This window comes from Benincasa hispida, chromosome 12 (genome assembly GCF_027475165.1).
Source record: "Benincasa hispida cultivar pf3 chromosome 12, pf3_genome.v1.1, whole genome shotgun sequence".
Taxonomy (NCBI): domain Eukaryota; kingdom Viridiplantae; phylum Streptophyta; class Magnoliopsida; order Cucurbitales; family Cucurbitaceae; genus Benincasa; species Benincasa hispida.
In genome coordinates this window covers 12,538,478-12,566,241 of record NC_143489.1, presented here as the reverse complement: position 1 = coordinate 12,566,241, position 27,764 = coordinate 12,538,478, and the positions used below count along the sequence as shown (strand labels likewise).

Below are 27,764 nucleotides of genomic sequence, written 5' to 3'. Positions count from 1 at the left end.
TAGAGGTGCAGGGAGTGATGGTGAGTTTACAATGGTTAGTCGTTGTTGGCGTGATAGAGGAGGTGTAGGGCACAGGGGTGGTAGTGGGTCACCGAGTTCGGTGCCTTTGAGGAACAGAGTAGTTTATAGGTCCCCTGGAATTACGGGTTTTGTAAAGCATGTTGAAAAATGTAATCAGTTTAAAGTTTTGTGTGATGAGAGGGGAGACTCATTGGCACTGGCTTTAGTGCAGGCAAATCCTAATTTGTTGTCTGTTATAGAGGGGATGTTCGGAAGTTTGGGCAAAATCCCAATGGGAGGTGGTAGGTATGATTTCTGGCAAGATCCATGATTTGGTGTTCCTGGAATGTTAGGGGTTTAAATGACCCTGCAAAGTGTAAGGTGATGGCAAACTTCCTGGCTTCCTCCTCTGTTACTTTTTGTTGTTTGCTTGAGACGAGGGTTCATTGCAAGAACTTTGATAGGGTGGTAGGTAGGTTTGGTGATGCTTGAAGGTGTGTGTGTAGTAATAGTGGCAGGGAAGTTGGAAGGATCTGGGTGATGTGGCGGAAGAGTGGCTATGATTTTCTTATAGATGTCAGTGGGGATCAGTTCATTTTAGGAACCTTGGTGGATATTGTATCTAGAGCTAGGGTTTATATTGGTGTTGTGTATGCCTCTAATCACGTGAGCTAGAGGAGGAACTTGTGGTCTCAGTTGATTGATGTGTGTGCCTCGTGGCAGCTTCCTAAAGTTGTTCTGGGGGATTTTAATGCTATTCATAGTAGTTCGGAGGATTTTGGAGGTTGCCCTAGCTTGAGGGAGATGGAGGAGTTTGATGGGACGTTGTTGGAGGCGGATTTGGTTGAGTTGGGTGTGACAGGTAACTGGTTTACTTGGACTAGTAAAATTCAGGGGAATGGTATCTTCCGCTGGTTGGATCGCTGCTTGTCTAATGAGGCGTGGAAGGTAGCTTTTCCGTATTCGGAGGTTAGGTTTGGTCAATGGGGGATTTCTAATCATAGCCCTCTTCTAGTTTCTACGGGGGAGACGAAGAATAGGCCACCTCCTACATTTTGCTACTTTTCTCATTGGGTGGATTGATGGTTTTATTGATACTATTAGGTTAGTGTAGAAAAGGTCAGAGGATGTGTCTCCCATGGTTAGCTTTGTGCGAAATTTAAAGGCAGTGAGTGTGGTTGGGAATGATTTCTGTGATGCTGTGCTGAACTTTTTTTAGTCCCGTTACCTGCCTGGTGGAGTTAATTCTATTACTATTACTCTTATCCCAAAGAGGCGGGGAGCTGAACGTATGGAGGAGTTTCATTCTATTTCTTGTTGCAATGTTGTGTATAAGTGTATCTCAAGGATCTTAGCTAAGAGATTGAGGTTGTGGTTGCCTTCTTTCATTAGTGGTAACCAGTCTACGTTTGTTCCTGGTAGATCAATTTTCGATAACATTTTATTGTTTCAGGAGCTTGTGGGGGGCTACAAGGAGGGCAGAGGGAATCCGCATTGTGTGTTGAAGGTAGATCTTCAGAAGGCGTACAATTCGGTGGGTTTTTCTGTTTGGTGTATTGTTGGCTATAGGTACGCCCTTTCAGTTTGTTAGTTGGGTAATGGCCTGTATTTCATCACCTACGTTCTCTGTGATGCTTAATGGTTCTCTTGAGAGGTTTTTTCTGGTAAGAAGGGGTTGAGACAGGGGGATCCGTTGTCTTCTTTTTTGTTTGTGATGGTGATTGAGGTCTTGTCCAGGTTGTTTAATAAACCTCCAGTGTGGTTTAGGTTCCATGATCGATGTGAGCGTGTCGGCCTAACTCACTTGGTTTTTGCAGATGATTTGATGATTTTCTGTGCAGCTGAGAGAGATTCCTTAGAGTTTGTGAGGCAGGTCCTGGCAGATTTTGCAGGGCTATCTGGGTTTGTTGCAAATGTTGGGAAGAGTTCCATGTTTGTTGCGGGTGTGAAGCCTGGTGAGGCGGAGGAACTAGTTTCGTTTATGGGATCCTCTCTTGGTTCGCAGCCTGTTAGGTATCTAGGGTTACCGTTATTGGCTGGTCGGTTAAGGGCTGTGGATTGTGCGCCTTTAATACAAAGGATTACAGCTCGTATTAGAAGTTGCACAATTCCTCTCTTTTGCTGGAAGATTACAACTTGTTAGGTCTGTTTTATAGTCCTTTCAAGTGTTTTGGTGTAGCATCTTCGTGTTGCCTACATGTGTAACTCATGAGGTTGATCGTCTGTTACGTAGTTATTTATGGAGGGGAAGTGCGGTGAGTCGAGGTGGTGTACGGGTGGTGTGGGATGAGGTGTGCTTGCCGTTGGGAGAGAGGGAGGGGGTTGGGTGTGAAACATGTGGCTTCATGGAATCAGGCTGCTATTATGAAGCTACTTTGGCTTCTCTTAATTAAATCGAGTTCATTATGAGTGGTGTGAGTGGAGGTGTATGTTTTGCGTGGGCGGTCTTTATAGGCTATTCAAAGTAAGGTTGGGAGGTCTTGGTGCTTGAGGACTATCTTGCGTTGTAGAGATAGATTCAAGTATTTGGTTCGTTTGATGGTCGGCGATGGGAGTCTTGTTTTGTTTGGTGGGATCCTTGGTTGTCGGGGGGTGCAATTTTGGATTCATATGGGTCTACGATGGTTTATAATGTAGGGAGCAGTTTGGAAGTGCGGTTGTCGGAGTTCTTAGATAGTGAGGGAGGTTGGAGGTGGCCTACAGTATCTTGGAAGTTGCTTGAGATTTGTGATCTTATTCAGGCAGTGGGGCCTAGGGTGAGGGGGGAGGATTATTGGGTTTGGGAGTCGGGTGCTAGTAGGCGATTTTCTATCGGTAGTGCATGGGAGAGTTTGCATCCTCGTCGTCCTAGGGTGTCTTGGGCTAGTATTTTGTGGGTGAGGGGTGGTATTCCACGTCACTCCTTTTGTGCGTGGTTAACTGTGAGGGACAGGTTGGGTACGTGGGATTGGTTGAGGAGTTAAGGTGTGTTGTCAGAGGGGGGATTTCTTCTGTGTGGGGAAGGTATATAGTCTCGGGATCATTTATTTTTCGAGTGTGGATCTGGGAAAGAGGTGTGGTCGGGTGTGTTGCATCAGTTGGGTTCATCGCATCAGGTGGCAGGTTGGGATGTCGAGTTGAGTTGGTTGTGCCGTGTGGGGTCGGATAAGGGGGTGTGTAGTAAGTTATTCCGTGTATTCTAGTGTGCCTCCATCTACTACATCTGGAAAGAGCGTAATCGACGTCTGCATGGAGGTCGTCCGAGGTCGATGTCTGTTTTGTTTCACCTTATGATCTCTACGATTCGTGCTCGAGCTGCTTCCTGATGGGTTAATCTTCTTGGTCTTATCTAGCGTGTTTACGGTTGCTTTTCTTCTTTCTGAACTTGTTGTTGCTCTCTGTTTTGCTATTGTCCCTAGTTGTGGGGTTTTGGTTTCTCTTCTCTAGCTTTGTCCCTGGTGTTTTGGGTGTTTTTTTTACGTTTATGTTTGGTTTGCTCAAGTTTTTCTTGTTCGCTTTGTTTGCATTTTGTTGCCCTGTTTTTGTTGTGCTTTGTTGCTAAAAAATCCTAATAAATAGCCAGAGGCACACCTGGCTACACTATAAAGGGTTATTTTGTTCTTAATTTTGCATATAGATCCTATATATAAATAGTCAATAATTTAGACATTTATGAAAATAAATGTTGTATAGGGATGAAATTTCTAAATATCTCTCTCTATTTTTTATAATAGAAACTATAAGAAATACCTACGCATAAATAAGACACAATAATAAGAAATACTCATTTTGTAACCTGTATTGCAAAAATGCATAATAGATTTACAAGGGAGGAGAGCGAATATTTTTTGTCTCTATGTTTGATAAGACTAAAAATATCCATTTTGGTCTCTATGTTTCAAGATTTATACTTTTTAATTTCAATGTGTCAATCATATGCATTACTAAGTAATTAAAATTAAAATTTACGATAATTCAAATATTTCTATAAAAAAATTAATTCAAATACCAATAACAGACAAAAACATGTTAAGGAGGAGCTATCTGAACACATGTTGCACATGATCTACACCATTTTAAGGGGATGTTTGGCCCACTAACTTTTATAAGTTAATATATTAAATGTAAATACTATTGAAGTTTGGATATTTATCAAGGAATTCTATCTTCCCCTCTTTCTCTATTTTGCACATTTATTGAGGAACTTCATCCTACCACCCTACACCCAAACACAAACTTCCTAACTCCAACATATTAACTCTAGACTTCATTACTCAATTCAGTGTCCTAAACATCCTCAGTCGTTTAGAGTTTTTAGGGTTTAGGGTTTGCCGTAGTATTGAGATTGTCGAAGTTTTTTTTTTTATGAGAAAAAAACTACTTTTTTGGTCCCTATGTTTTGGGTTTTGTTTATATGCAGTTCCTAGGTTTCAAAATGTATACTTTTAATCTTTAAGTTTTTGAATTTTGGTTTCAATTTTGTCCATGGTTTAAAATAATACAATTTCACAATTGAGATCCTTTATAGGCAATACCATTGAGATTTAAGTTTTATTTTCATTTTGTATCCAAGTTCCGCGATTTACACTTTTAATTTTGTTTTTCACTAAATACTCACTTTCCTTCTTAAGTATTAATTCTCACTTTCCGTCTTTAGTAGCAACTACTCACTTTACAAGTTTTATTTCAATTTGGTATCAGGTTTCAAGATTTACATTTTTAATTTTGTTTTTCATTAAATAATCACTTTTCTTCTTAAGTTGCAATACTCACTTTCTGTCTTTAGTAGTAATTAATCACTTTCTATCTTTAAAATAATTAATATGACAAATTTAAATTAATATAAAATCTAACAACTAATTAAATACAAGAAAATATTTCAAAAATCAAGATTTATAAATCTACATTTCATTCTCAGATTTCTTAAGTCTGTACTCAAAATTCTGGCTTTTTATACCTAGATTTTCTAAATTTGTACTTCAAACATATTTTTTCTTAAACCTAGGCTACCTAACCCCCAAGTTTAAGATCTCAAATCTGCACGTCAAATGTCCCCTTAGTGAAAAGTTGAGGTTAAAAGTGTAAATCTTGAAATATAAAGACCAAATTGAAACAAAATTTAAATCTCAAGTACAAACTATGAAATCTAAAAACTAAATTGAAATCAAACTCAAAACGAATAACTAAAAATGCATTTAAGACTACAAAAATTAGACCAAAATATAAGGATCAAAAAGATATTTCTTTTCCTAAAAAATAACTTTCGAACAATTTAAATATTACGAAAAAAAAAGTAGTTTAAAAGGAAAAGAGGTAAAATGAAAAAATGGTAACGAAACAATAAAAGAAAATTTTATTTTATATTTAAAAATAAAATTTATTGAACACTAATTTACTTCCCATAATAAATATTTTTTTGTTAAAAGAACCATCGACAACAATTATTTCAACAATTATAATAATTTCAAACTAAATAAATGTGTTAGTTAGATTCAATCCTATATTGAACTATTATTAATTCCAAGATATCAAATAATTTAAGTATAATTCAATTGTTTTAGATATATTAATTAAAAATTAAAAAAAAAATTGAATTCACATCTCTATACATTGAAAAACTAAAGTACACCGAAAGAAAAAAAGTGACAGTGTGGTAGTCTAGTACAAGTAGTAGAAGTGCTGGTTCGTTTGTCATTGATTACGTCGTACGGGTAAATAAAAATAAATAATTTTTTTGGATAAGTGTCATCCATGACGCTAAAATTTAACTAAAATTTAACTAAAATTTTCTTTTATTTGAAATAAAAGAGCCGCAAGAAAACAGTTGGGAGTGGAAGTCATAGCATCTCAAGGTTGAACGCAGCCAAAACGGTTACATAAATAACAACACAAAGAAAGTTTCAAATGGCCGATACAAATTTTATTTTAATTTATTGTAACCGTTAACAAGTTGTATGTTACTTATTATATTTTATTTTGAATTTCATTCTTTATTTTTTGTCGTTAAAGATTCACACAAGATAAAACTTTTAGTTACCTAAAATTTTGGCTTCTATGAGCCATTTATCCTTAGAGGATGGCCCATGTGTCAAGTCTATAGTTATGGTAAGTTTTCCTCTTTCTATAGGGAGACATTTTACTTTCTAACTTTCTCTTTTAAACCTACCGGCAAAAGCTCAAACAAACACCGCAACAAATACGAAAAACATCCATCCTTTAAAAAATAAGAGGAAGAACAAAAGCTAAAAAGACATATTTTCAGACTTAAGATGACCCAAAATAGGAAGCAGCCAAAAAAGCTAAGTTATGAGCTACTTTGTCCTCCTCTCTAGATATCTTACAAAAATGATAGATATTTACAAAAGCAGCGAGGCTAAGAGCCTTATTCACAAAATTGCCAACTTTAGACAAATCAGAATCCATATGCTTCAATAATTTGATCACCTTCGATGAATCATACTTGACTTTCATTAGAGAGTTTTATGCATACTACAACCTTTCTAACTCATTCAAACCAACCACCACAGCTTTAGCTTTCAAAACTTTAACTCCCTAATCATGGTTCAAAAACTTGCAACCTCCCGTAATTGGCTTTCCAAGTTGATCATGAAGAATCCACCATAAACTATCATTTTGATCAAGCCGCATTCACATTGAGCTTTCAATCGCCCTGTTCAAGAGCATTCTACTGCTTCTCTCTGGATGAAGCTCGAAAGGGAGAAAGGGGAGGGGAGGAGGAGACCTCAAAGAAAAAGTTCCTAGAGATTCCATAACATGAATAATAGATCTCTCTTTTGAAGACCATTGGTTAAAGTGAATCACATTCCTATGGTTCTAAATATTCTAAAGAAGAGTGAGAATCTTTCTTAACTATGCTTTTAAGATAAATCTCCTTTAAACACTCTCAATAATAAAAGACCAGAAACTCCTATCCATAGAAAATACACAAACATTTTATTTTCAACTTAAAATTTATTTAGCTTGAAATTGAAAATTGGGGATATCATGTTTGCTATTGGTTTTTTTTTAATAGGTGAAACTAAGATATTGGTGCATATGTCCTTTGAATTTTATTATCTTTTAGTTCTTATATTTTTATTATTAAATATTTAAGTTTAAAAGAGATGATCTCGTACTATATTAAGAAAAAGATGATCTCGTATTGTTTGTTGGTAAAGGACACAAAGGACATGACACTTAACACGTCCAAGACGCAACCTTTGATAATCTCATTCCACTCTTCCTATTCATTTCCAAAAGAAAACAAGGCAATTTGAACACAATTTAAATAAAATGAAATCTAAAGATACAAGCACCAATATGATATTTTAGCCTTTATATTCTATCACATAATATAAAAATTCAAACCTGAAAAAAATAATAACAATATCTTAATCAATAAACTTTGTTCAGATTCACATAGAATTTTTAGTAACATAAATATTATATTAATCTAAATTTTTATCACACTTTTTTTATAATATACGAGATGAAGGAATGAAATCTCTAACTTCAAGGTTGAGATAATGCCAACACTATCTACACAAACCCAAACATCTTAAAGATTAAAATTATATTTTTCAAGGTACATTATTATTGATTAGTGTAATAATTAACTCAAATTAATATTAAAAGCTAGCACATCCACATTAGTCAGTGTTATTAAACAGGTTATGATTTTCAAATTCTAAATTTATCTTACATCATTCAAGATGTATGTCATCACCATTTAAGAAACAATCATATCATATACGAATTAATTAAAGAGAACCAAAATCCTACAAATAGCTATAAAAACCTAAATCTTTATAGATTAGATATTACTATAGATTCTTATTAGATCATTCGAAAACTTAATATTTTCCACTCAATCATCATTGTTGTAAATAAGAAACGCAATATACATTACATCAAGGGCACGGTGTCTTTCTTTATACAGGTTAGATCATTATAAAAAAGACACAATTAACATAAAGTTTAGAAGCATATGAAAAATAATGTGCAAATAGGGAAATAGATAATGATGGGTTTATATAATAAAATGTCACACACTACATTATGAAATAATGGAACATCATAGGATCATAGGATCATAGGATAGTTGAATTGGGGCAAGTGGGGGAGTTTGGTTGGAAACAGACCCATCAGACAGAGACATTGTTTTTAAAATTAAATTAATGATGATATAGTTTTGGCTTTGTATATAAATGAAGGGAACAATGGGCGCAATTGCATATATATTTTTAGTCAAAGTTTGAGGATGATTTTGCCTTTGCCAGCCCTTCGAAAATATGAATCTCGTGATTTAAAGTTGTAACCCAACTCTTCAACAAAATTTCAATTATTTAAAAAATCTTCAATATAATCCTCTCAAATATCTCGCTTTTGACCCTTTCTACCATTCCTCTCATCTCTTCTTTTCCTAGAAACTTCTCTGAATTTTCCTTTTTCTTAATCAAATTTTTTCTTTATTGGGATTCATGTGTAGTTATGTCATTATTTGTGTGCATATTTATTTATTGTATTACGATAAATTAGAATACAGTATCGATAGGTAAGTGTAGTTCAATAAATAAGACATTTAATTATTATTAATTTAAAAAATCGATTATTAATTCTTTTTATTCTACATTTTTGTTGAACTTTTAATGAATAGGATAGACTTTTGAAGGAGGTTGTAAACATAATCTTGAATGGGTTAAAAGTGTGGAAAAGAGATGTAAAGTAAACAAGTAAAAATAAATGTCTACGGACATGAAATATTTGTTAAAACTTAAAGTAACAATTTGTGCAAGTTTTAGATAATATTTTACAATATTGAAGAAAAGTGAGAACTTTTTATACCCAAGTGTAAAAGTTGTTATTCTTTTCTAATTGTTCAACTACATATAAGAATGAAGAGATATAATCAAATTGTAGATTCTTAATCGAAAAGATGTATCTCAAATAATTGAGATATACTTAAATGGTGTAAAAAGAGTATAAATTTGTTTTATGGATCCAATCAAAACCCACTCTTAAAGATTCTCAAAGTACTAAAAAGCACATTAGAAAGGAAAATTTGTAAGCTACTCAAGAAAATTTGTAAGTTACTCGAAATATACTTGAAATTTGGCCTTTTGTTGATAATTATCACTGTATGAATTTACCACTTTAACCTTCTTTCTTCTTCATTTCTTTTCTACAACCTTTTTTCGTTTTTAATCTTTCCTCACTTGGTTCTCTTACAAAATTCCTCTCTCCATTTTTCATCTTCATATTTTTCTGGTTCGTCTTCCTTTCACCTTCCCTTTACCTCTGTGCATTTTTTCCTCCCTTCTTCGTTCTACAAAATTTTCCCTTCCTTCTTCGTTCAACGTTTTTGTTCTCTTCCTTCTTCGTTCTGCAACTTTTTCCTCTTTCTTCTTTGTTCTGTAATTCTTTTTTCATTCTTCTTTCTGCAGTTTTTTCTGTAGAAAAAAATTGCAAGTGTGTCTGATGAAGAAAAGACGAAGGTGTGAGGAGAGAGAGCGAAGAGTAAGAGCGAGAAGCGGGAAGAAGAATCTAAATAAATGAAGATAAAATTTGAAGAAAAATTTGTAGTTGTCGTATGAGGATCAAAATGAAGGAGCAGGGAGCTAGAAACAGGCCCTCGAATGCGTTTTGAGGTCAAATGGATACTTTCACGTATGGATACTATTAGTAGAAGACCATTTTTCGTTCGTTTTTTAAAGTGAGGCCAAATTTCGTGTGGACATCTGAATAGGAATCATTTGTACAAATTTCTCAATTAAAAAAAACATTTTTTTAAAAAAAAACACTTAATTGTGCCTATACACTTGATCCCAGCCAAAAGGCACTTAATTGTTCCTTTTTTTATTATCACTCTACACTTAAAAACACTTATCCTAAAAGTCATCGTAACTTAATTTCAAATATGGAATACTTCATTGTTATCTCTTACATTTTCAAAAATAGAAGTATTTGACACGGAAAATTAGATCTAAATTATAAATTTAGTTCTCTAAAATTTTAATTTTAAATTTTGTATCGAGTAAATTTCTTAATTTTTAATTTTGTATCTAGGATAGGTCTTTGATCAATAGATAGTTATTCAGTTTTTTTTTTTTTTAATTCACAAATTCACTAAATACAAAGTTGAAAATTTAAAAGTCTATTAAACACATAAAATCCAAATCTATATTCAATATGTGAATTAATTTTTTAATTTTTTAATATGTTATATTGACACATAATTGAAAGTTCATGAACGTAACCTATTGAACACTTTTAAAGTTTGTTAGAAACTTATTAGACACAATATAAAATTTAAAAACCTCAGACAATTTTAAAAGTTCAATAACACAAATCACAAAGTTCAAATTAAACTAGTAATTTAAATATATAAAATGATTGGGTATAAAAATTTTATTTCATACCAAAAGGGGAAAAAACTTAAAATCATTAAACTTTTGTCCATTAAAATTATGAGTAATAATTAGGTGTAGTTTAAGTTGTATCTATTTCCATTAAATCCCTTTAATCATGATTGATAAAAGATTTTTAAATAAATTTTAAAAAACATTTATCATGTGATAAGTTATGATTAAACACTTAAATAAGTGATATAAAGATCGGTATAAAAGTAATATAAAGTAAAATAAATGAAAAAATATCTGACTTATTATAATGGAATATAGTTTGTTAAGAGAAAAAAAAAACATGATTTAATTTAGTTTGGTAGGAAGAAAAAAAGGAAAAAAAAAAAAGAAAGAAAAAACCGGCCGCTTTTACATAGACAATTTCTTCGAAAGATGAAATAAAGAAAATGTTTTTTGAGGGGAAAAATGCATATATGGACATGAGGTGGCTATTTTATCTACCCTTTAGTTTTATCTTCATAAATGAAAATTATAAATAAATAAATAAATAAATAATAAGAAAACAGTCAAGTCAAGACCGCTTAATAATTCGGCCTAATCGAAACGGCTATACTTCGAAATAATATTTCTACCACATCTCTCTCTTTCGCAAATTCTCTAGATTCTTCCATACTATTTCTTCCTCTTTAAATAAATGCTTTGTTTTCTTTTTTCTTTAGGTTTTTAAATATTATTCCTTGCTTCAACTCATACTTTGACTTTACAAAATATAAAATTTAAAATTGTGCGAACATGAATATATCTGAAAATAAAAATTTTGGTGTTACAATAAAGTATAATTTTTCAAATATTATAATTTCACAATTTGTTACTTTCGTATAATAGAAAAGTCCACAGTCATGTAATAATTTAATACAACATAAAAAAAAAAAAAAAAACAAAAAAAAAAAAAAAACCAAACCTTCAACTTTATAAGAGATAATAAATTAGATAATTATTTTTAATGATAAAATTACTGAAAATATTTTTATTCAACAAAATGTTATCTATCAGACACTGATGGTTATGTATTGCAGTCTATCACAAATAGATAGTGACAGTTTGTTGTATTTATAGATAAGTTGATTTATTTTTATTTATTTAAAAATAACCCTAATAAGATATTATATTGAAATTTTGTTCGAAAAAGTTATTATTAAATGCTCACGTATTGAAATACAAGTTCAATGTATTTACTACACATTATTGAAACCTACCTTTATTTAAAAAAAAAAAAAAAAAAAAAAAAAAAAAAGTCCCATAACCTTATAGTGCAAGCTCAGCATATTTTAGGGGTCATATCCCTTAAAAGTAAAATCCTTTCACAAGCTTTGATTGATTTTAGTCAGCAAAACAATTTCACTTTTAATTTCATATTCTTAATATTTTGACACGTTTACAAATACCTCTTTTCTAAAAAATTAGGTTACCTAACTGTTAAAAAATAAATAAATAAGGTACTTACATCATCTAATAAGTAAACAACAAATTGTAAAAATAAATCAATTTCACCATAATTAAAAAGAAACACATCATGGAGTTCAACTAATAAAATTCTCACACGAGAAGCGCAATAAAAACACATGCAAGTGGATCATAAAATAACATAAATTTCCACACAAAAAAAAACATATAATATTAAGTTGAAGGTCGGCAATATAATATATCAGTTATTCTCTAAAAAAAAACATTCATATTTAATCCGTATATATATATATATTGGTGGTAATTTTATAAGATTATTAGTTGACAATAAGGAGAAGATAAAGAAAAACCGCGGTGGTAATCCAATCTATCCACGATGGAAAAGATTAGGCAATGTCAAAGGTCAACCATATCTATTTTTATTTTAATTTTAATTTTTTTTTAAATGTTTGAGAGAATAAAAACCCTACCCCCAAATTTGAGCTTCTTCAACCTTTAAAAAAAGAAAAAACTATTTTCAGTTTCTCAAAAAACGAAAGCGAAACTGCGACTTACAGAGGAAAATACACAAAACAGAAACCCTAGGTTACGAAATCGAATCGAAAGAGGAATAGAATCGTACCGGAGAATTGAGAATGAAGCTGGTTTGGTCTCCTGAGACGGCTTCCAAAGCCTACATCGAGACCGTTCAATCGGTAAGAAATTTCGTTTAATTTGATTTGGAATTTCTGTTTCCTTTTGGCTTTTCTGGAGCTTATGATTGATGTATTTCAGTTTTCTATGAAGTGTGATCTTCATCAAGAATCCGGCGTTGCGGAACTGATTTCAGCGATGGCGGCGGGATGGAGTGCGCAATTTATTCTGGAGACGTGGTCGAGCGGCGGAGCGATTGCGACGAGTATAGGTTTGGCGGTGGCTCGCCGTCACGTCGGAGGGAGACACGTGTGTGTAGTTCCTGATGAGAGATCGGAGGGAGAATATTCGAGAGCGATGGAAAGAGCGGGATTAGTGCCGGAAGTGATCGTCGGAGAGCCAGAGGAGGTTATGGAAGGACTTATAGGCATAGATTTTCTGGTGGTGGATAGCCAGAGAAGGAATTTCAGTCGAGTTTTGAAACTTGCGAATCTGAGTTCTAGAGGCGCGGTTTTGATTTGCAAGAACGCGAACTCGAGAAGCGATTCGAGTTTCAGATGGAAAAGTGTTACGGATAACGGAACGCGGCGGCTGGTTCGATCGGCGTTTTTGCCGGTGGGAAAGGGTTTGGATATAGCGCATGTGGCGGCGGCCGGAGGGAATTCGGGGTCCGGCGGAGGGAAGGGAAAATGGATCAAGCATGTTGATCGACGGTCAGGGGAGGAGTTTGTAATCCGGAAGTGAATTTTGTGTTCAGACAAAACGGCGTCGTTTTTTAATTTTTCCACCCTTGTGAATACAGTTTTGTCATTTGTGTAAATTTATAACATATGTTTTTATTTCCTTTTCCTTTCTTTCTTGAGGTTAGGTTGGGGGAATTAATTGTACTTATTGCTGACAAATTTATTTGTATTGTTACATGATTTTTTTTCTCTCTATTTGAGATGATCAAATTGTTGTTTAATATTTTGGACCACAGGCTAATATTGCTAATTCATCACTTGAGAATATTGAGTGAAATCGAGAACTTTAGTTAATTAATTTAGGGCTTGCGTGATTACAAAAGAAGCCAAAGAAAGATTTGAGCATTTTCATTGAATTTTTTATTTTACTCCTTGTAGTTGTATTGCTTAAAGGCATCTCATATTACAACCTTAATGAAAATCATAATGAAAATCAAATTTATCTTCTATGAATAAAAAAAATGTCATTACATAAGCATAATTCAACAATAATTGACATACATTTATGTCTTCGATGTTATATGTCGAAATCTTTATGATTGTAAGAAGGATGGTAGATAGTGATGTGATGGATTGAATCATATTTAGTTTTTAAATAGAATGGAAATTCAATTGTACCAGTTAAACATTGATTTTTCTTTCTTTGTTTATAAGAGAGAAGTTTGGTTGTTAATTATATTAATTAATGTTGTAAGACACATAATAAAATAATAATAGATGTATTTCGACGACCATCATTATTTTTTTTTTTTAATGAGTGTTCAATCTAGTCAAGCACACAAATGTAACTACTACTAGGGTGACTAGTGTCACAATCGCTCTTTCGAGAGCTTCTCTTAGCAATTGTGCGGTACTTGTTCCCGCTCACGAATAAGTCAGCCAACTTGAATACGGACTGTCGGTGGCACACTGAGTACCTCTTGCAACCTCCACCCCCGTTTTAGGGAAAACGATTTTAGAAAACGGGTTTGGAGAAAAGGTTTTCGTAAGCAGTTTTTGTGAGTGCGAATAAGGAAAGAAAGATTGTAGTAGGCTAGAAAGCAATAAGCAACAACAACAGCTTTATAGAGTACTACTCCGAGTATGGGGAAGTGATGATTAGTCTTATCTCCATATAGTGCATTCTGAACAAAAAGCCAACTGGCACCCTTGCATATGAAAAAGGGCGAGTGGTCACTTACAATGAAAATGTAAAGAAAGCAGCTAACTAAGTTAATACAATACATGATATGAAAGTATGCTAGAATGGGGTTGGATCGGGCATGCGGCCATGGGCAACAGGCCCTGGACAAGCATGACCGTGACATTCTCCCCCACTTAATTGGTTAACGTCCCCGTCAACCGACCCTGTTCAAAATCTACGATGGTTGGAGCTGCATTCTTCAAATCTTCGGCCCGCTCCCAACTGATCTCTTCGTCGAAGAGATCCTTCCATTTCACTAAGAACTCTGTCAGTTCTCGTCTGGGTCTTCCAATACGGCGCGTACATTTATTCAGGATTTGTGCAACTTCTTTCTCAGTGGAATTCTTCATCGTGACCGGTGGGCACCTTAGCATATTTCGTTGTTCATCCTCAGGATCGGGATGATAGGGCTTCAGGATACTCACATGGATGACAGGATGAATCTTCATCCATGAAGGTAACTGAACCTTATATGAGGTTCTCCCGACCTTCTCAATTACCTCCACTGGACCTTCATATTTCCTTACTAGCCATTGGTCTCCCTGGCCTCGGAAATGAAACTGTTCCGGTCGTAGCTTGATCAGGACCTTGTCCCAGCTTGAAACTCGAGGGCCCTCCGCTTCTTATCAACCCACTTCTTCATCTTTCTTGACGCTCTTTCCAGGTAGGCGTGAGCTATCTCAGAGGTTTTGCTCCACTCCTTAGTGAAGTTATGTGCTTGAGGACTTTTGCCTGCGTAAGGGTGATCCACCAAGCGTGGCATGAGTGGCTGTCTACCGCACACCACTTCGAAGGGCGTTTTTCCAGTCGCGGAACTCTGCTGGCTATTGAAGCTGAACTGAGCCACATCTAACAACTGGACTCAGTTCTTCTACCTAGCGTCGATAAAGTGACGCAGATATTCCTCGAGCATACTGTTGAAGCGTTCCATCTGGCCGTTAGTTTGGGGATGATAGCTAGAGGAGATACTCAGTGTCGACCCCAATATTTTGAACAATTCTGTCAAAAATGTCCCAGTGAATCTTCCGTCCTGATCGCTAACAATGCTCGCGGGGACGCCCCATAATTTCACGATGTGTTTGAAGAACAGCTGGGCCGTCATCACGGCTGTGCACATCTTCGACGTTGGGATGAAAGTGGCATATTTTGAGAATCGGTCGATGATAACAAGGATCGATTCGAACTCTCCCACCTTGGGCAAATGTGTGATGAAGTCGAGAGACATGCTCTCCCATGGTCTAGAGGGCACAGGTAAGGGTTCCAGCAAACTCGCGAATTTCGCCCTTTCGACCTTGTCTTGTTGGCAGAAAGGCAAGTCTTGGTAAATTGCATGACATCGTCCTGAAGGCTTGGCCAGTAGTAGCCTTGTTTCAAGAGGGCATAAGTCCTCTGCCAACCATTATGTCCTGCCCACGGTGTGTCGTGACACTCCTTCATCAGCGACCTTCGTAACTCTTCGGATCTGGGGATGTAGAGGCGATTGCCCTTGGTGTATAGTAGATCGTCTTCCACCCAAAAATGGCGTGTCTTCCCCTCTTTGGCCAACTGTATGATGGCCTGTGCTGCTGTGTTGTTTGTCAAGTGAGTTTTGACAGTTTCTCGTAATGTTGCACTCAATGTACTTGCTTGTAGGCGGGCGAACATGCACAGGGCCGCATGTTCGCTCTTTCAGCTAAGAGCATCGGCCGCTTGGTTACTTTTCCCCAGTCTATGTTCGAATTGGAAGTCGAACTCCACTAGACACTCCTGCCACCGTGCCTGTTTTGACGACAACTTCGGTTGGTTGAAAAAGTGGCAAATGGAGTTATTGTCAGTCTTGACCACGAACTTGGCCCCTAAGAGATACTGTCTCCAAGCCCTCAAGTAGTGAACTACTGCTAACATCTCTTTCTCGGAGGCGGCATACCTTCGTTCGGTATCATTTAGTTTCCTACTCTCATACGCGATGGGGGTGTCCGTCTTAGAGGAGGACACCACCCAACGCGAAGTCAGAAGCATCAGTTTCGACTTCAAATGGCTTGGTCACATCGGAAATTCCGAGGACCGACCCCTCAATCATCATCAATTTCTTCAAGCCCTCAAAGGCTTGACATTCAGCAGTCCAGCTCCATTGGCTATCTTTCTTCAGCAGTTCGGTTAATGGCCCTACTCTTCTTAAGAATCCTTCTACGAACCACCTATAGTAGTTGGCTAATCCGAGGAAGGATCGTAGCTCGGTCACGGATGATGGTACCCTCCAGTCTCTGATCGCGGCCACCTTACCCTCTTTTATACCAATCCGACCATGCTCAATCACGTGGCCGAGGAAATTTATGCGCTATTGGGCAAAGGAGCACTTCTCTCTCTTTACATACTACAGATTTTTCCTAAATTTTTCGAAGACTAGTTGGAGGTGATATCGATGGTCCTCCAGCGAGGCACAATAGACCACAATGTCATCGAGATACACTACGACGAATTTGTCGAGGTATTCGTGAAACACTTGGTTCATTAAGGTACAGAAAGTTGCTGGAGCATTGGTGAGGCCAAAGGGCATCACGAGGAATTCGAAGGCTCCATATCTCGTGACATAGGTCGTCTTAAGTTCGTCTCCTTCAGCAACTCGGACCTAATAATATCCCGACCGCAAGTCCAGCTTCGAGAAATACTTAGCGCCGTGAAGCTGATCAAATAAGTCAGTAATGATAGGAAGGGGATATTTGTTGCGGACTATGAGCTTCTTCAAGGCCCGATAGTCAATGCATAACCGGAGGCTCCCATCCTTCTTCTTTTGAAACAGTACTAGGGCTCCGTAAGGGGCCTTTGCCGGTCTAATAAATCCCACATCTAACAATTTGTCTAACTGTTTTTTCGGAGTTCGGCCAATTCTGGCGGGGCCATCCGATATGCATTCTTGGTAGGTGGCTTTACCCCTAGTAACAACTCGATCTCATGGTCAATCCCCCTTCGTGGGGGTAAGGACTTGGGCAGCTTTTAGGCATGACATCTCGATACTCTTCCAAGACAAATAAAACGTCTCGGGGGATCTCCTCTTCTGTGGTTTCAACTGACTCTATCGGGATGGCTATGAACATGGGTTCGTTGTGGGCCAGGTCTCTCTTCAATTGGAGGGCTGAGATCATTCTCACCCCATTTGGCTGCTTTATACTGGCTTGAACTACAGTGGGTGTAGATCCGGTAATGATTAGACATTTGGCGAGGGCTATTAGTATGACTTTATGTTCAAGTAGGAACTCCATCCCCAATACCACGTCGAAATCATCCATCTTGACAATCACGAAGTCAACGAGGCCCTTCCAGTCTCCTAACTTCACCGGAGTTCTCTTCGTTATCCCCGTAATCAGTAGGGCTGCAGAATTCACAGCTTTCATCTTCCCTGCATCTCTTTCCTAGGTCAAGTTCAGGCGGCGGGCTTCCATTTCAGTCATGAAGCTATGGGTGGCCCCAGAGTCGACCATAATGCTCTTGGCCGATCTTTGGTTGACCTAAACGTCCACATACATGAGTCCCCTCTCTAGTGGCTCCGTCGCCTTTCCCATTTTCTTCTAGAGCGCAAATAAGAATTTCAATGCCCCTATCCTGGGATTCTCAATCTCTGCAGCTGGCTCGATTACTGTCTCCCCCAGTTCAGCCTTGTCTTCTGAGTAGGGGCTAATGTGGCTTGAAAAGCATTGAACGCGGTCCGATTCAGACATTCGCCTGCCCTGTGTGGCCCTTTACATATGAAACAAGATAGGGGGCAATTGTAATTGTTATGCTGTTGCGACAGCCACCGCCAGTTGTTTCCTGATCTCAGTTGGGATGGTTTACGGTCCCCCGTGTTCTTGTCTCCTCTCCCAGGTCTGGGAGGACTGGAACGACTGTTTCTGTTTCCCCCACTTGAGGAAGTTGATTGCTTCCTCACATCTTGTGAGTCAGTGCTAAGGTCGTATAGCCATTCAGCTGCCGCATAGGCAGAGGGGAGATCTTGTACTCTCTGTTCATATAATTTTGATTTCGCCCACGGTTTCAGCCCTTCAATAAAGCAAAAGACCTTGTCTTTCTCGAACATATCGCGTATGTCCAACATGAGTCCTGCAAACTGTTTTACGTAGTCCCTGATGTTACCTGTTTGCTTCAGCTCTCGGAGTTTTCGTCGAGCCAAGATCTCGACATTTTCAAGGAAGAATTGCGAGCGAAGTTCTTGTTTCAATCTATCCCAAGTATCAATTGTGCATCGTCCTTCCTGTATGTCTGTAAATCACGATCTCCACCATAGTTTTGCATCTTCAGCCAGATGCATCGTTGCTAGTGTGACTTTCGACTCTTCAGTCACCGTGTTCGTCGCCTTGAATTATTGCTCAAGGTCGAAGATAAAGTTTTCCAGGGCTTTTGCTTCCCGCACCCCACAGAAGGGTTTCGGTTCTGGGATTTTTATTCTGCTTACTGCCATTGCTCCCCCAGATGGGGCTTGGTTCCCTACCGCTCGGATGGTGAGATTCACCCTTGCGCTCACATCCGCTATCTCGGCTCTGGATAGGTCAAGAACCGATCGAAAGTCTTCAGACAAATTCGTTACCATCTGAATTATTGCTTTTTGGGAGCCGTCCAACTCTTCGACACGCTTCTCTATGTGGGCAATAGAGCCCGATGAGCTATTGCCACTTTCAAAGCTGCCAGACCGTGCTGTTTTGGTCTCAAGGGTCTCTACCCTCATCATTAGTTCTCTGACGTGTAATCCGTCTAGGCGGCCCACTACCGCATCAATTCCATCGGCTTTCTCAGCAACTTCTTGTAGCCGAGTCTCTAGGAAACGGATACTATCCGGGACCTCTCTCAGTTAGAGCATTTGCTCTTCCATCTCTACCAGCCTGTCCACATGGGACTTGTTTAGGTTCTTTGTCGCCGACATGATCACTGATCTTTCCCTCTATGAGCCGACTTGGCTCTGATACCAACTGTCACAATCGCTCTTTCGGAAGCTTCTCTTAGTGATTGTGCGGCACTTGTTCCCACTCACGAACAAGTCAGCCAACTCAATACGGACTGCCGGTGGCACACCGAGTACCTCTTGCAACTCCACCCCCGTTTTAGGGAAAACGGTTTTAGAAAACGGTTTTAGAAAACGGGTTTGGAGAAAAGGTTTTCATAAGCAGTTTTTGTGAGTGCGAATAAGGAAAGAAAGATTGTAGTAGGCTAGAAAGCAATAAGCAACAACAACAGCTTTATAGAGTACTACTCTGGGTATGGAGAAGTGATGATTAGTCTTATCTCCACATAATGCATTCTGAACAAAAAGCCAACTGGCACCCTTGCATATGCAAAAGGGCGAGTGGTCACTTACAATGAAAATATAAAGAAAGCAAGCTAACTAAACTAATACAATACATGATATAAAAGTATGCTAGAAGGGAGTTGGATCGGACATGCGTCCATGGGCAACAAACCCTAGACAAGCATGACCGTGACAACTAGCTAGGATGAACATTAAATTCAACATCACACTAACAAATGCAGCTTTCTTACTTTGATGACCTCACAATAACAAATTTGAGAACGGAACATATATAAGACTATATTGTTTATTTTAATATTTAAAATTTAACTTTTAGAATTTATGAGAATGGAATATTTTGATTGTATTTTTGCAGCTTTAATATATATTTTTTATTTTAAAATTTTATTTTTTTAAAATAAAAATTATATTGGAAATGAACTTTTAAACATAGAAAATTTTGAAAAATTTATTGAAGTGAAATTATTATTTTTTTAAAAAAAAAAACAATAGAATTTTCTCAACAAAAAATCTTCATCCGATTTTCGTGAAATGAAGTATAAAATTTAGGAGGAATGGAAATTTGCCTCCACAATGACCATGTCTACCCTCATGCACCAAACATTTCGAGCTTGTTGTTGACCGTTTTAGTCGAAATGGGAAAGTTTCTAGTCGAAAATTTTTCCATACTCCCTCTATTTATGGTGTGTCACATCAATATATTTTTATAAGATAAATGTAACCCACTAATATTAATGCATCGTTGACTAATATTTATGAAGATAAATATATAATTTAAATAATTTAAATAAAGAGAGTATAGTATTTTCATAGTACTAAACCTAAGTATGATGTTCGCCTAACCTATCATGCATTATTTGATTAGCTTGACCACACCAACCCCCAAACCACTTGGTCATCTCAAGCTTGCCCCTCCTTGGATGCCATGTCCAATCAAAAATTAGGTAAAATGATTACTCTCAAGTTCTTAATGATTTATCCGTTAAATTTGGTCCATTTTCAACATATTATACTTAAATTTATCTTTATCCATCAGTTTAAATTTTTAGATTAATTGATAATTTAAAATAGTATCAAAATAAGTGGTTTAAGAGATCATGTCTTCAAATCCCTACATTATTATTTTCTCCCCAATTAATATTTATTTCCACTTGTTTTGTTCTTCAACATATTTCAAACCCATAAGTGTGAGAGTGATATATTGGATGGACTACTCTCGTTACCAATTGATTTTGAGATAGAACTCTATACTATTAAATAATACTTTTCAATATCATTTTGATAAGATATTCAAATTTATTCAAGCTCTCAATTGAATGGGAAAAAAATCAACGGTTCAATTAGAAGTTTAATCTTAAAACTCTAAACTTCTTATCTAGTTAGAATGTTAAAGTGTCTATTAAACCTCTAAACTTTCAATTGTGTCAAATAAGTACCTAAACTTCTAATTTGTATAATAAAAATTTAACCTCAATTTCACGTCTAGTAAGACTGTAAATTAAAAAAAAATTAAAAGGACAAAATAAGCACGAACTTCAAAATTCATCAACTAATTTTGTAATTGAATCAAAATTAATATTAGCTCATCTAACCATGTAAAGAGGTAAAACGAAATTTTCTCTAACAATGAAATGAAGGACTAAAAAAAGGTATAGATAAGTTCCAACTTAGTTGATTGCATAACATAATAATAATTGATATGTAATCCTTCTCTCAGGATTGAGAAGATTCAAATCCCCTAGCAAGAAAGATGCACATAGAGTTCCAAAGTAATAATAATAAAATAAATAAGTTCCGTATTAAATAATCAGAATGTTTAAACCATGGTTAGAATTTTGGATATTTTATTTTCCAAAACTAAAAATTTCAAGCTCCTACTTATTGACGCCAGTACTATCTTTCCTCCCTTCACATGCGCATAGAGGGAAACGGCCGCTACCCCAGCCCCCCACAACTGACTTTAATATGAAAATGAAGTAGATCAAGCGATCTAACAATAATAGTAATAATAATAATCTGCAAAAACATGGGCCTTCAAAAAGTTCCAATAATATGACTAATTCCCAAGGGCTCTAGATGGAGTCTTCTGAAAGTATTTAATCGGGGTTTAGGGTATAATCTCAAAATTAAGAAAGGTTTCATACAAAATAACAAATATACATAAAAAGGTAACATTGTGCTAAAATTTGACACAGAGCTAAAATTGTTGTGCATCACTAAGCAGACAAATGGCTTTTCAAACTATTATTATACAGCGCGCCACCTGAGAAGGCTATTCTTTATGATTTGTTTGTTAGGAATTTTAACTGACCTTTCATTCAATTTAAGGATCAAGGTGAAATCTTCTGCCCCACAGGATCTCTCCCCTTGATGCAATCATTTAGTTATCTATGTATCCAACAATGGGAGCTTGCACATTTTAACTCTGAGTTTGATTTTACAATTCCTGAAGTAGATTTAAGTCTGACCTCATTGGGTACTCGAGGCCTTGGAGATTAGGCATCCGCTTTAGGTCATCTTGAGAATATGCAGGGATAAACCAGTACTTCTTATCCATTCCGAACACCTGATTCATGAATTAATTTAGTGTTGTTGGCAAAAGAACTCCGGCATATATAAGAAATTGATACAAAGAATTCCAAGTTGTCCCCACATGTTATAAGCTATCCAATTTTAATTTCACAAGTTGAATTCAATTTTTAAGATTTCCTTTTAATAGAAACTACCATAAAACATTGGTACTGCAGATAATGTTACAAAAAGTTAGGTCCTTGAGGATATTATTGATATAAATCTTCGTAGATGATGAAAAGTTTGGTTTGTTATCCTAAAATTTTGAACATAGATGCATTTTGACTAACTGAATATGATTGACAACTTCAATATGGGATAGCGATAGGAGGAATAATGCCAACCAGTTTATTTTGCCCGCACTCTTAGAAAAAGGTACAGGAGCAGCGAAGTAGAGTTTGTAGGTTGTTATGAATCCAAGATAGGGACAGTTGGGACCAACATGTCATTTTCGAATACAGACAAATTAAAAAGCCGTATTGCAAAAGATAAGAAATAGGGAAATTTGGAAAGCTAAGAGCGGTAGAGTAAGTACGATAAAAGAAACTCTGTTAGAGAGATCAAGCCTCTGGAAACTTGGGTAGCTTGTAACTAAATAAGGACATCGATAAGAAAAATCAGCGTCTAGCTGTCTAGCACCAACAGATAACTTACACAACCAATAAGTGAATAAAAGAATGCCTGCAAGGAAGAGGCCAGTGAGCTCAGAGGAAGATACCTGCTCAAAATTTTTTCTGCGACCAAGGTCATAATGCCATTTCGGAGTGGTTTTCTTCTCATATGCCTGGCAAAGGTGAATTAAATATCCATAGACCAATTCAACCACTTTAAAATGTATAAAAGTAAAGCAAACAAAATACTGCTTCTTAAAAGAAAAGGCCTTACCTCAATTGTGGTAGTATTGGCTGCTACCAGTGATATGTGCAATATCAGAAAACCCATAACACTCAGTGCAAATGTTAAATTTAAAACTGTACGGCACAAGAAAAAAAAAAATATTAGAGATATGTCGAAATGTTTTAATTATTGAACAATGTTTTCAATTATGCACTTACTAAATGTGATAAATATTGCTGCAAGGCTGCCAGGTGTTCCCGTTATATCACCATCAGAGAAAAAAGCTAAGAAGTATGGCAATAATGACAAAGTGACAAGGGTTGTTTCAAGAAATGTGTAAAACTGTATAAAAATGAACAGAATGAGCCGATTAGTGAAACTTCCATATATCTCTAGCTAGCCATGCACTGATGAAACAAAGTTGTAGCTGGACATTAGAAATGCCAGAAGAAGAAGACGTTAGATTCTCAACTACTCTAGGATACAATGTTTTTGTCTCACACAGATCATAAAAACAAGAAATGCAATGATGCTGCCATAACACAATCAGAAAACATCTCTATAGCACAACTAGAACATCTAAAATAGCAGGTTATATCAATTGAAAAAGTTCCCAAAGAACTAGAATACACCCATGAGTATCTAAGTGGCATCATTTATTTTTTGACCGGATACTATAGGTTCATAGGAGACCATCCATCACGAGAACCATGGAATTGGAAACAAAGAACTAAAGATCAGAAGGATTAAAGGATGCAGATACTCTGGTTGTGCATACCAAAAAAAGCAGGAAGTACTTGTAGTTCTTTGCTCCAACACAATTGACGACCCACACACAATGATGGTCCATTTTCAATACACACCTTCCACCTACCAAAGAAAGAATAATCGGTATTTATATCTTGTTTACTGGCTAGGACGATAGTAAGCTTCAACAGGAAATAAAAGTTAGGAAGAGATTGAAGAACTTACAAACAGAACAATGATGGCAACGAGGTGGTTTAAACTGATTGCACTTGCGACAAAACCGTATTTTTTGATTTGCAGAGTCACTTGGCACAGTACCTTGTTCTGGCCCTGAACCAGGACCTTTGTATTCTGATGCCATTAATGGATCAGCATCGCCTTTCTCTTCATCCGATTCAGGTCTCCAATAAGGTGGAACAAATCCCGGATTTGTTAGTACAACAGAAAAGTAGCTCCATAATAGCATCGCCAACTACATAAACAGATTGGTAAATTGAAGGTTTCAAGCTATATGATATATACATTTTCTATTTTAAAGATGAACACGCAAACATTACCACAACACATTATTTCAATTTGGTAATAAGGCATAGTGTTTTATTCTCTTTTTAGTTATTTTGGCCCGAAGCACCGGCGTTTTCCTAAACAAACCAAAAAGAAGAATCCCAGAGATATTCTATTCTCTGCATAAAGCCCTTCTATGAGCTAACAAAGAGATAAAAGAAAAAGCAAACGGTGGTCACCTAGAGCAATTAACGAATCTACAAGGTAATGTTAAGTTTGGACTCTAAAGAAATTAGAAGATTCAGCTGAAATTTTAACCTGCCAAGCTCCAAAACTAATATGAAACAATATACAATAAGCAATAAATTTCTGCATTAGAATGTTAAGATTTCTACAAGTTCACATTTCCTAAGCAACTCATCTTAAAGCAAATTCGAAATTCGCAATACAAAGACGATAAAAAGAATAGGAAAAAGAAAAATCAGGAACTGCTGAGGTCTCCAAGTAGCTAAATTGTGGAAAGTCAAATTAAGTTGGCCTAGTATGCAAATGGAATTGCAGCTAAAAAGAGGAAAAATAGATTACCAAAGAATGAAACAAGAGCAAGACTAGGAGAGCGGTAAGCGAATTGAGGCCTCCGCGAAAGAGAGCCGGACCATAGTTGACGACGACCAAAGCGTAATAGGAGAGACCGACTATACCTAGAACTAAGAGGATCATGATGAAACCCAAAGCACGCAGTGCCGTGCAGAATTTGAAGACATTCCAAGACATGTCTGCTCCTGATTCTGATCTCGCAAAAGGAAGCGATGAGAAATCATCAACGGAGTGCGAAATCGGAATGAGAAACCGGAAGATGACCGGAGTTCAAATTTCAGAGCCGATTGGGAAACATTCTGTAATAATTAGGAGAGGATTCGAATTGGAAGAGAGAAATTAAGAAAATCCAACCGTGGGATCGACGAACGGACTAATTCCAGATGAAGAAACTCGAAAGTGCCCCTAATACAAAATTATGAGGATAATTCCGATTATACGTTTCGATAGGTTCCCACGCGTCGTTTTAGTACAAAAACAACAAACCGTGTGCGACGGAAGACATTTTTTTTTTTTTTTTTTTTGTCAAACTAGGTTTTTAGTCCCAAGTTTTTGAGGAAGAAATGGCAAATTATCTTTTTTTCCCCCTTTTTTAGAGAAATGTCGTAAAATTGTAGTACTAAATTTCTGTACGTGCCGATATTTTCGACAATATTTGTAGATATTTTCATGGTATCATATAAAAATCTACCAAACATAATAATTAAATAATAAAAATATTACTAATAAATATAATATAAATAATAGATCTATTAACTTATTTAAAAATCATAAAATATTTATTTATTAATTTAAGTTTATTTTTTAAATTTTTTATTTTTATAATTTTTTCAGAAATATTCATCAAAATCAAAATTTTATCGATATTTTATCAAAATTTTCATAAAATTAAGGTTTCAATATTTCATTGTTATTGATATTTTAAATATTGTGTACGATTATTATTTTTTTCTTTTTTCATGACAATTACGTAGACAATTGGGAAGATAGAAATCACTATGAAGAATACATGTTAATTAATACAACTTACGATAAATTAAGGATTAAAAAACGTATATATATATTTGTTTTCTATTGCCAAGTCCAAACTACTACAACCTACATATACCTCAATTAACATATTTTATTAACCTTAAGGTCAAAGTAGGGTTGTCAGCATAACGGGACGAGGTCGAGGATGCACTCTCCATCCTCGTCCTCGTGGGAATTTTTAATCCTCATTCCTGTTCCATTCTCCATTTTCTAAAGTTAGAGTTGAAGTCAGAGAATCTTATTTCGAGAATCAGGTCCACATGGGAAAAAATTTTCTGTCTTCTATTTTTTTTATTTAAATAAATTATTTTTTACATTGAAATTGTAAATATTTAAGATAACAAGTTAGTATTATTATTGTTTTGTTTATTTAAATTAATAATAAAGAAACCATTTAGCATTTTTTTAATTTTAAATTTAATACAAAGTTAGAGTTAATTAAGTTATGAAATAATTTTTTTTAAAAAGTAAAAATATAAAAGGCAGGATTGGGGTCGGGGACGAGGTAGGTCCCGTCCACGGTTCGGGGCTTGTTTTGTGTTCCCAGATTGATCTCATTCCTGGTCAAATTAGGGATTTCTTACTCCGATTGGGGTGAGTACCCGCGGAGCCCTGATCTCGTGGGGATTTTTGTCAACCCTAGATCAAAGGTTCGATCCTCCTACCTATATTAATTTTTTTTTTTAAAAAAAAAAACTACTACAACCAACAAATATTGTATGGAAATTATAAATGGTGGACATATACTCCCTCTCTCTTACTATTTTTAAAATTGTTGTACTAGAAAAAGATAAAAGAAAATAAATTAATTTATACTTCTAAAATTTGAGATTATATTATGAAAATAAACATAACTCAATGGGTGAACTAGTAAAGATATCAATTTTGTTAAGCTTTAATATTTCAAAATTTTCATTTTAATAAACAAATTGAAATTGTTTAAAAAAGTAATTTCATTAGCTTAGCTTCAAATATGATAGATGCAAATACAGTCTGATGAGAAGACGTAAAATGAATACCAAAGAAGTAATATAATTTGAACATTAAGATAAAATAATGTTTTCATCCTCTCACAATTAAAACTTTTGAGGGGAAAAGATTTGTTATTTTTTTGGGTTAAAATGAAGTCAATCTAGTTCAGGAGCATTACTAAGTAAATTTAATTCAACGGTAATTGACATGACATTTTTTATTAAAAATCGAAGGTTCGATCTCCTATCTTTATAGTTGTCCTGCACTAAAAAAAAAAAGCATTAATGGAACCTAACCTAAAGTTGTTCATAAGTATCTTGTATAATTTTTATTTTAATTTTTTGTTAATTTGGAGGAATCATCCCATTTTACAAAACTTATTAAATTTACAAATTTATATCATTGAAGCCAACATGAGTTTACTCAGTAGTACCCTCGACAAGAGAAGTATCCTAGAAGCAACTTTGATTCCTTCAAGTATGGCTCGAATTTCAGCTAGAGTCTCAGGAAAAATTATATTCAATATGGAGGCAACCGTAGCAACTAAAGAACCCGATGAGTCTCGAATAGAAACACCAATACCAGTTAGATTAAAAGAAGATCTCCAGCCGGCATCAACATTAGCTTTAAACCAATCTTGATGTGGAGGGGCCATAGAACAGAAACAGCTGAGGTGTTTAAAGGCTGACCTGCAGAATGGATCTGATTTTTGGACAAATCTGAGTAGAAATCATCTTTGTACTAAAGAATCCACTTTCTTCTAACATCACATGAAGGAATTTTCTCTCCATGAACAAACTTGTTTCTGTCCGTCCATAGCCCAACAACCAATAGCAAATAGATCCAACTCTTCTTTTTTACAACTT

General features: G+C 35.7%; 3 protein-coding genes across 4 annotated transcripts; 1 reads left to right on the top strand and 2 right to left on the bottom strand.

Annotated features, from left to right (window-relative positions):
• Nucleotides 1-12,219: 12,219 nt before the first annotated feature.
• LOC120067703 (uncharacterized) lies at nucleotides 12,220-13,401 on the top strand. Of its 2 annotated transcripts, none has more exons than XM_039019247.2 (2): nucleotides 12,220-12,499; nucleotides 12,591-13,401. In XM_039019247.2, the coding sequence occupies exons 1-2, from the start codon at nucleotides 12,440-12,442 to the stop codon at nucleotides 13,179-13,181; spliced, it is 651 nt and encodes a 216-aa protein (XP_038875175.1). In that variant the 5' UTR covers nucleotides 12,220-12,439; the 3' UTR covers nucleotides 13,182-13,401. The 2 variants fall into 2 exon arrangements, with proteins under 2 accessions (XP_038875175.1, XP_038875174.1); XM_039019246.2 differs by having other exon boundaries at nucleotides 12,253-12,499; nucleotides 12,579-13,401.
• Nucleotides 13,402-21,667: 8,266 nt separating this feature from the next.
• On the bottom strand, nucleotides 21,668-25,523 carry LOC120068317 (putative protein S-acyltransferase 14). The gene is made up of 7 exons (XM_039020034.2): nucleotides 24,883-25,523; nucleotides 24,019-24,265; nucleotides 23,825-23,916; nucleotides 23,265-23,388; nucleotides 23,095-23,180; nucleotides 22,928-22,993; nucleotides 21,668-22,204 (listed from the first exon to the last, which is right to left on the bottom strand). Exons 1-7 carry the CDS (start codon nucleotides 25,069-25,071, stop codon nucleotides 22,076-22,078), a joined length of 933 nt encoding a protein of 310 aa, XP_038875962.1. The 5' UTR covers nucleotides 25,072-25,523; the 3' UTR covers nucleotides 21,668-22,075.
• A 523-nt stretch (nucleotides 25,524-26,046) lies between these two features.
• Nucleotides 26,047-27,553, bottom strand: LOC120067397 (uncharacterized). Its single transcript, XM_039018965.1, has 2 exons — nucleotides 27,332-27,553; nucleotides 26,047-26,136 (listed from the first exon to the last, which is right to left on the bottom strand). Exons 1-2 carry the CDS (start codon nucleotides 27,551-27,553, stop codon nucleotides 26,047-26,049), a joined length of 312 nt encoding a protein of 103 aa, XP_038874893.1.
• Between the last annotated feature and the right edge of the window lie 211 nt (nucleotides 27,554-27,764).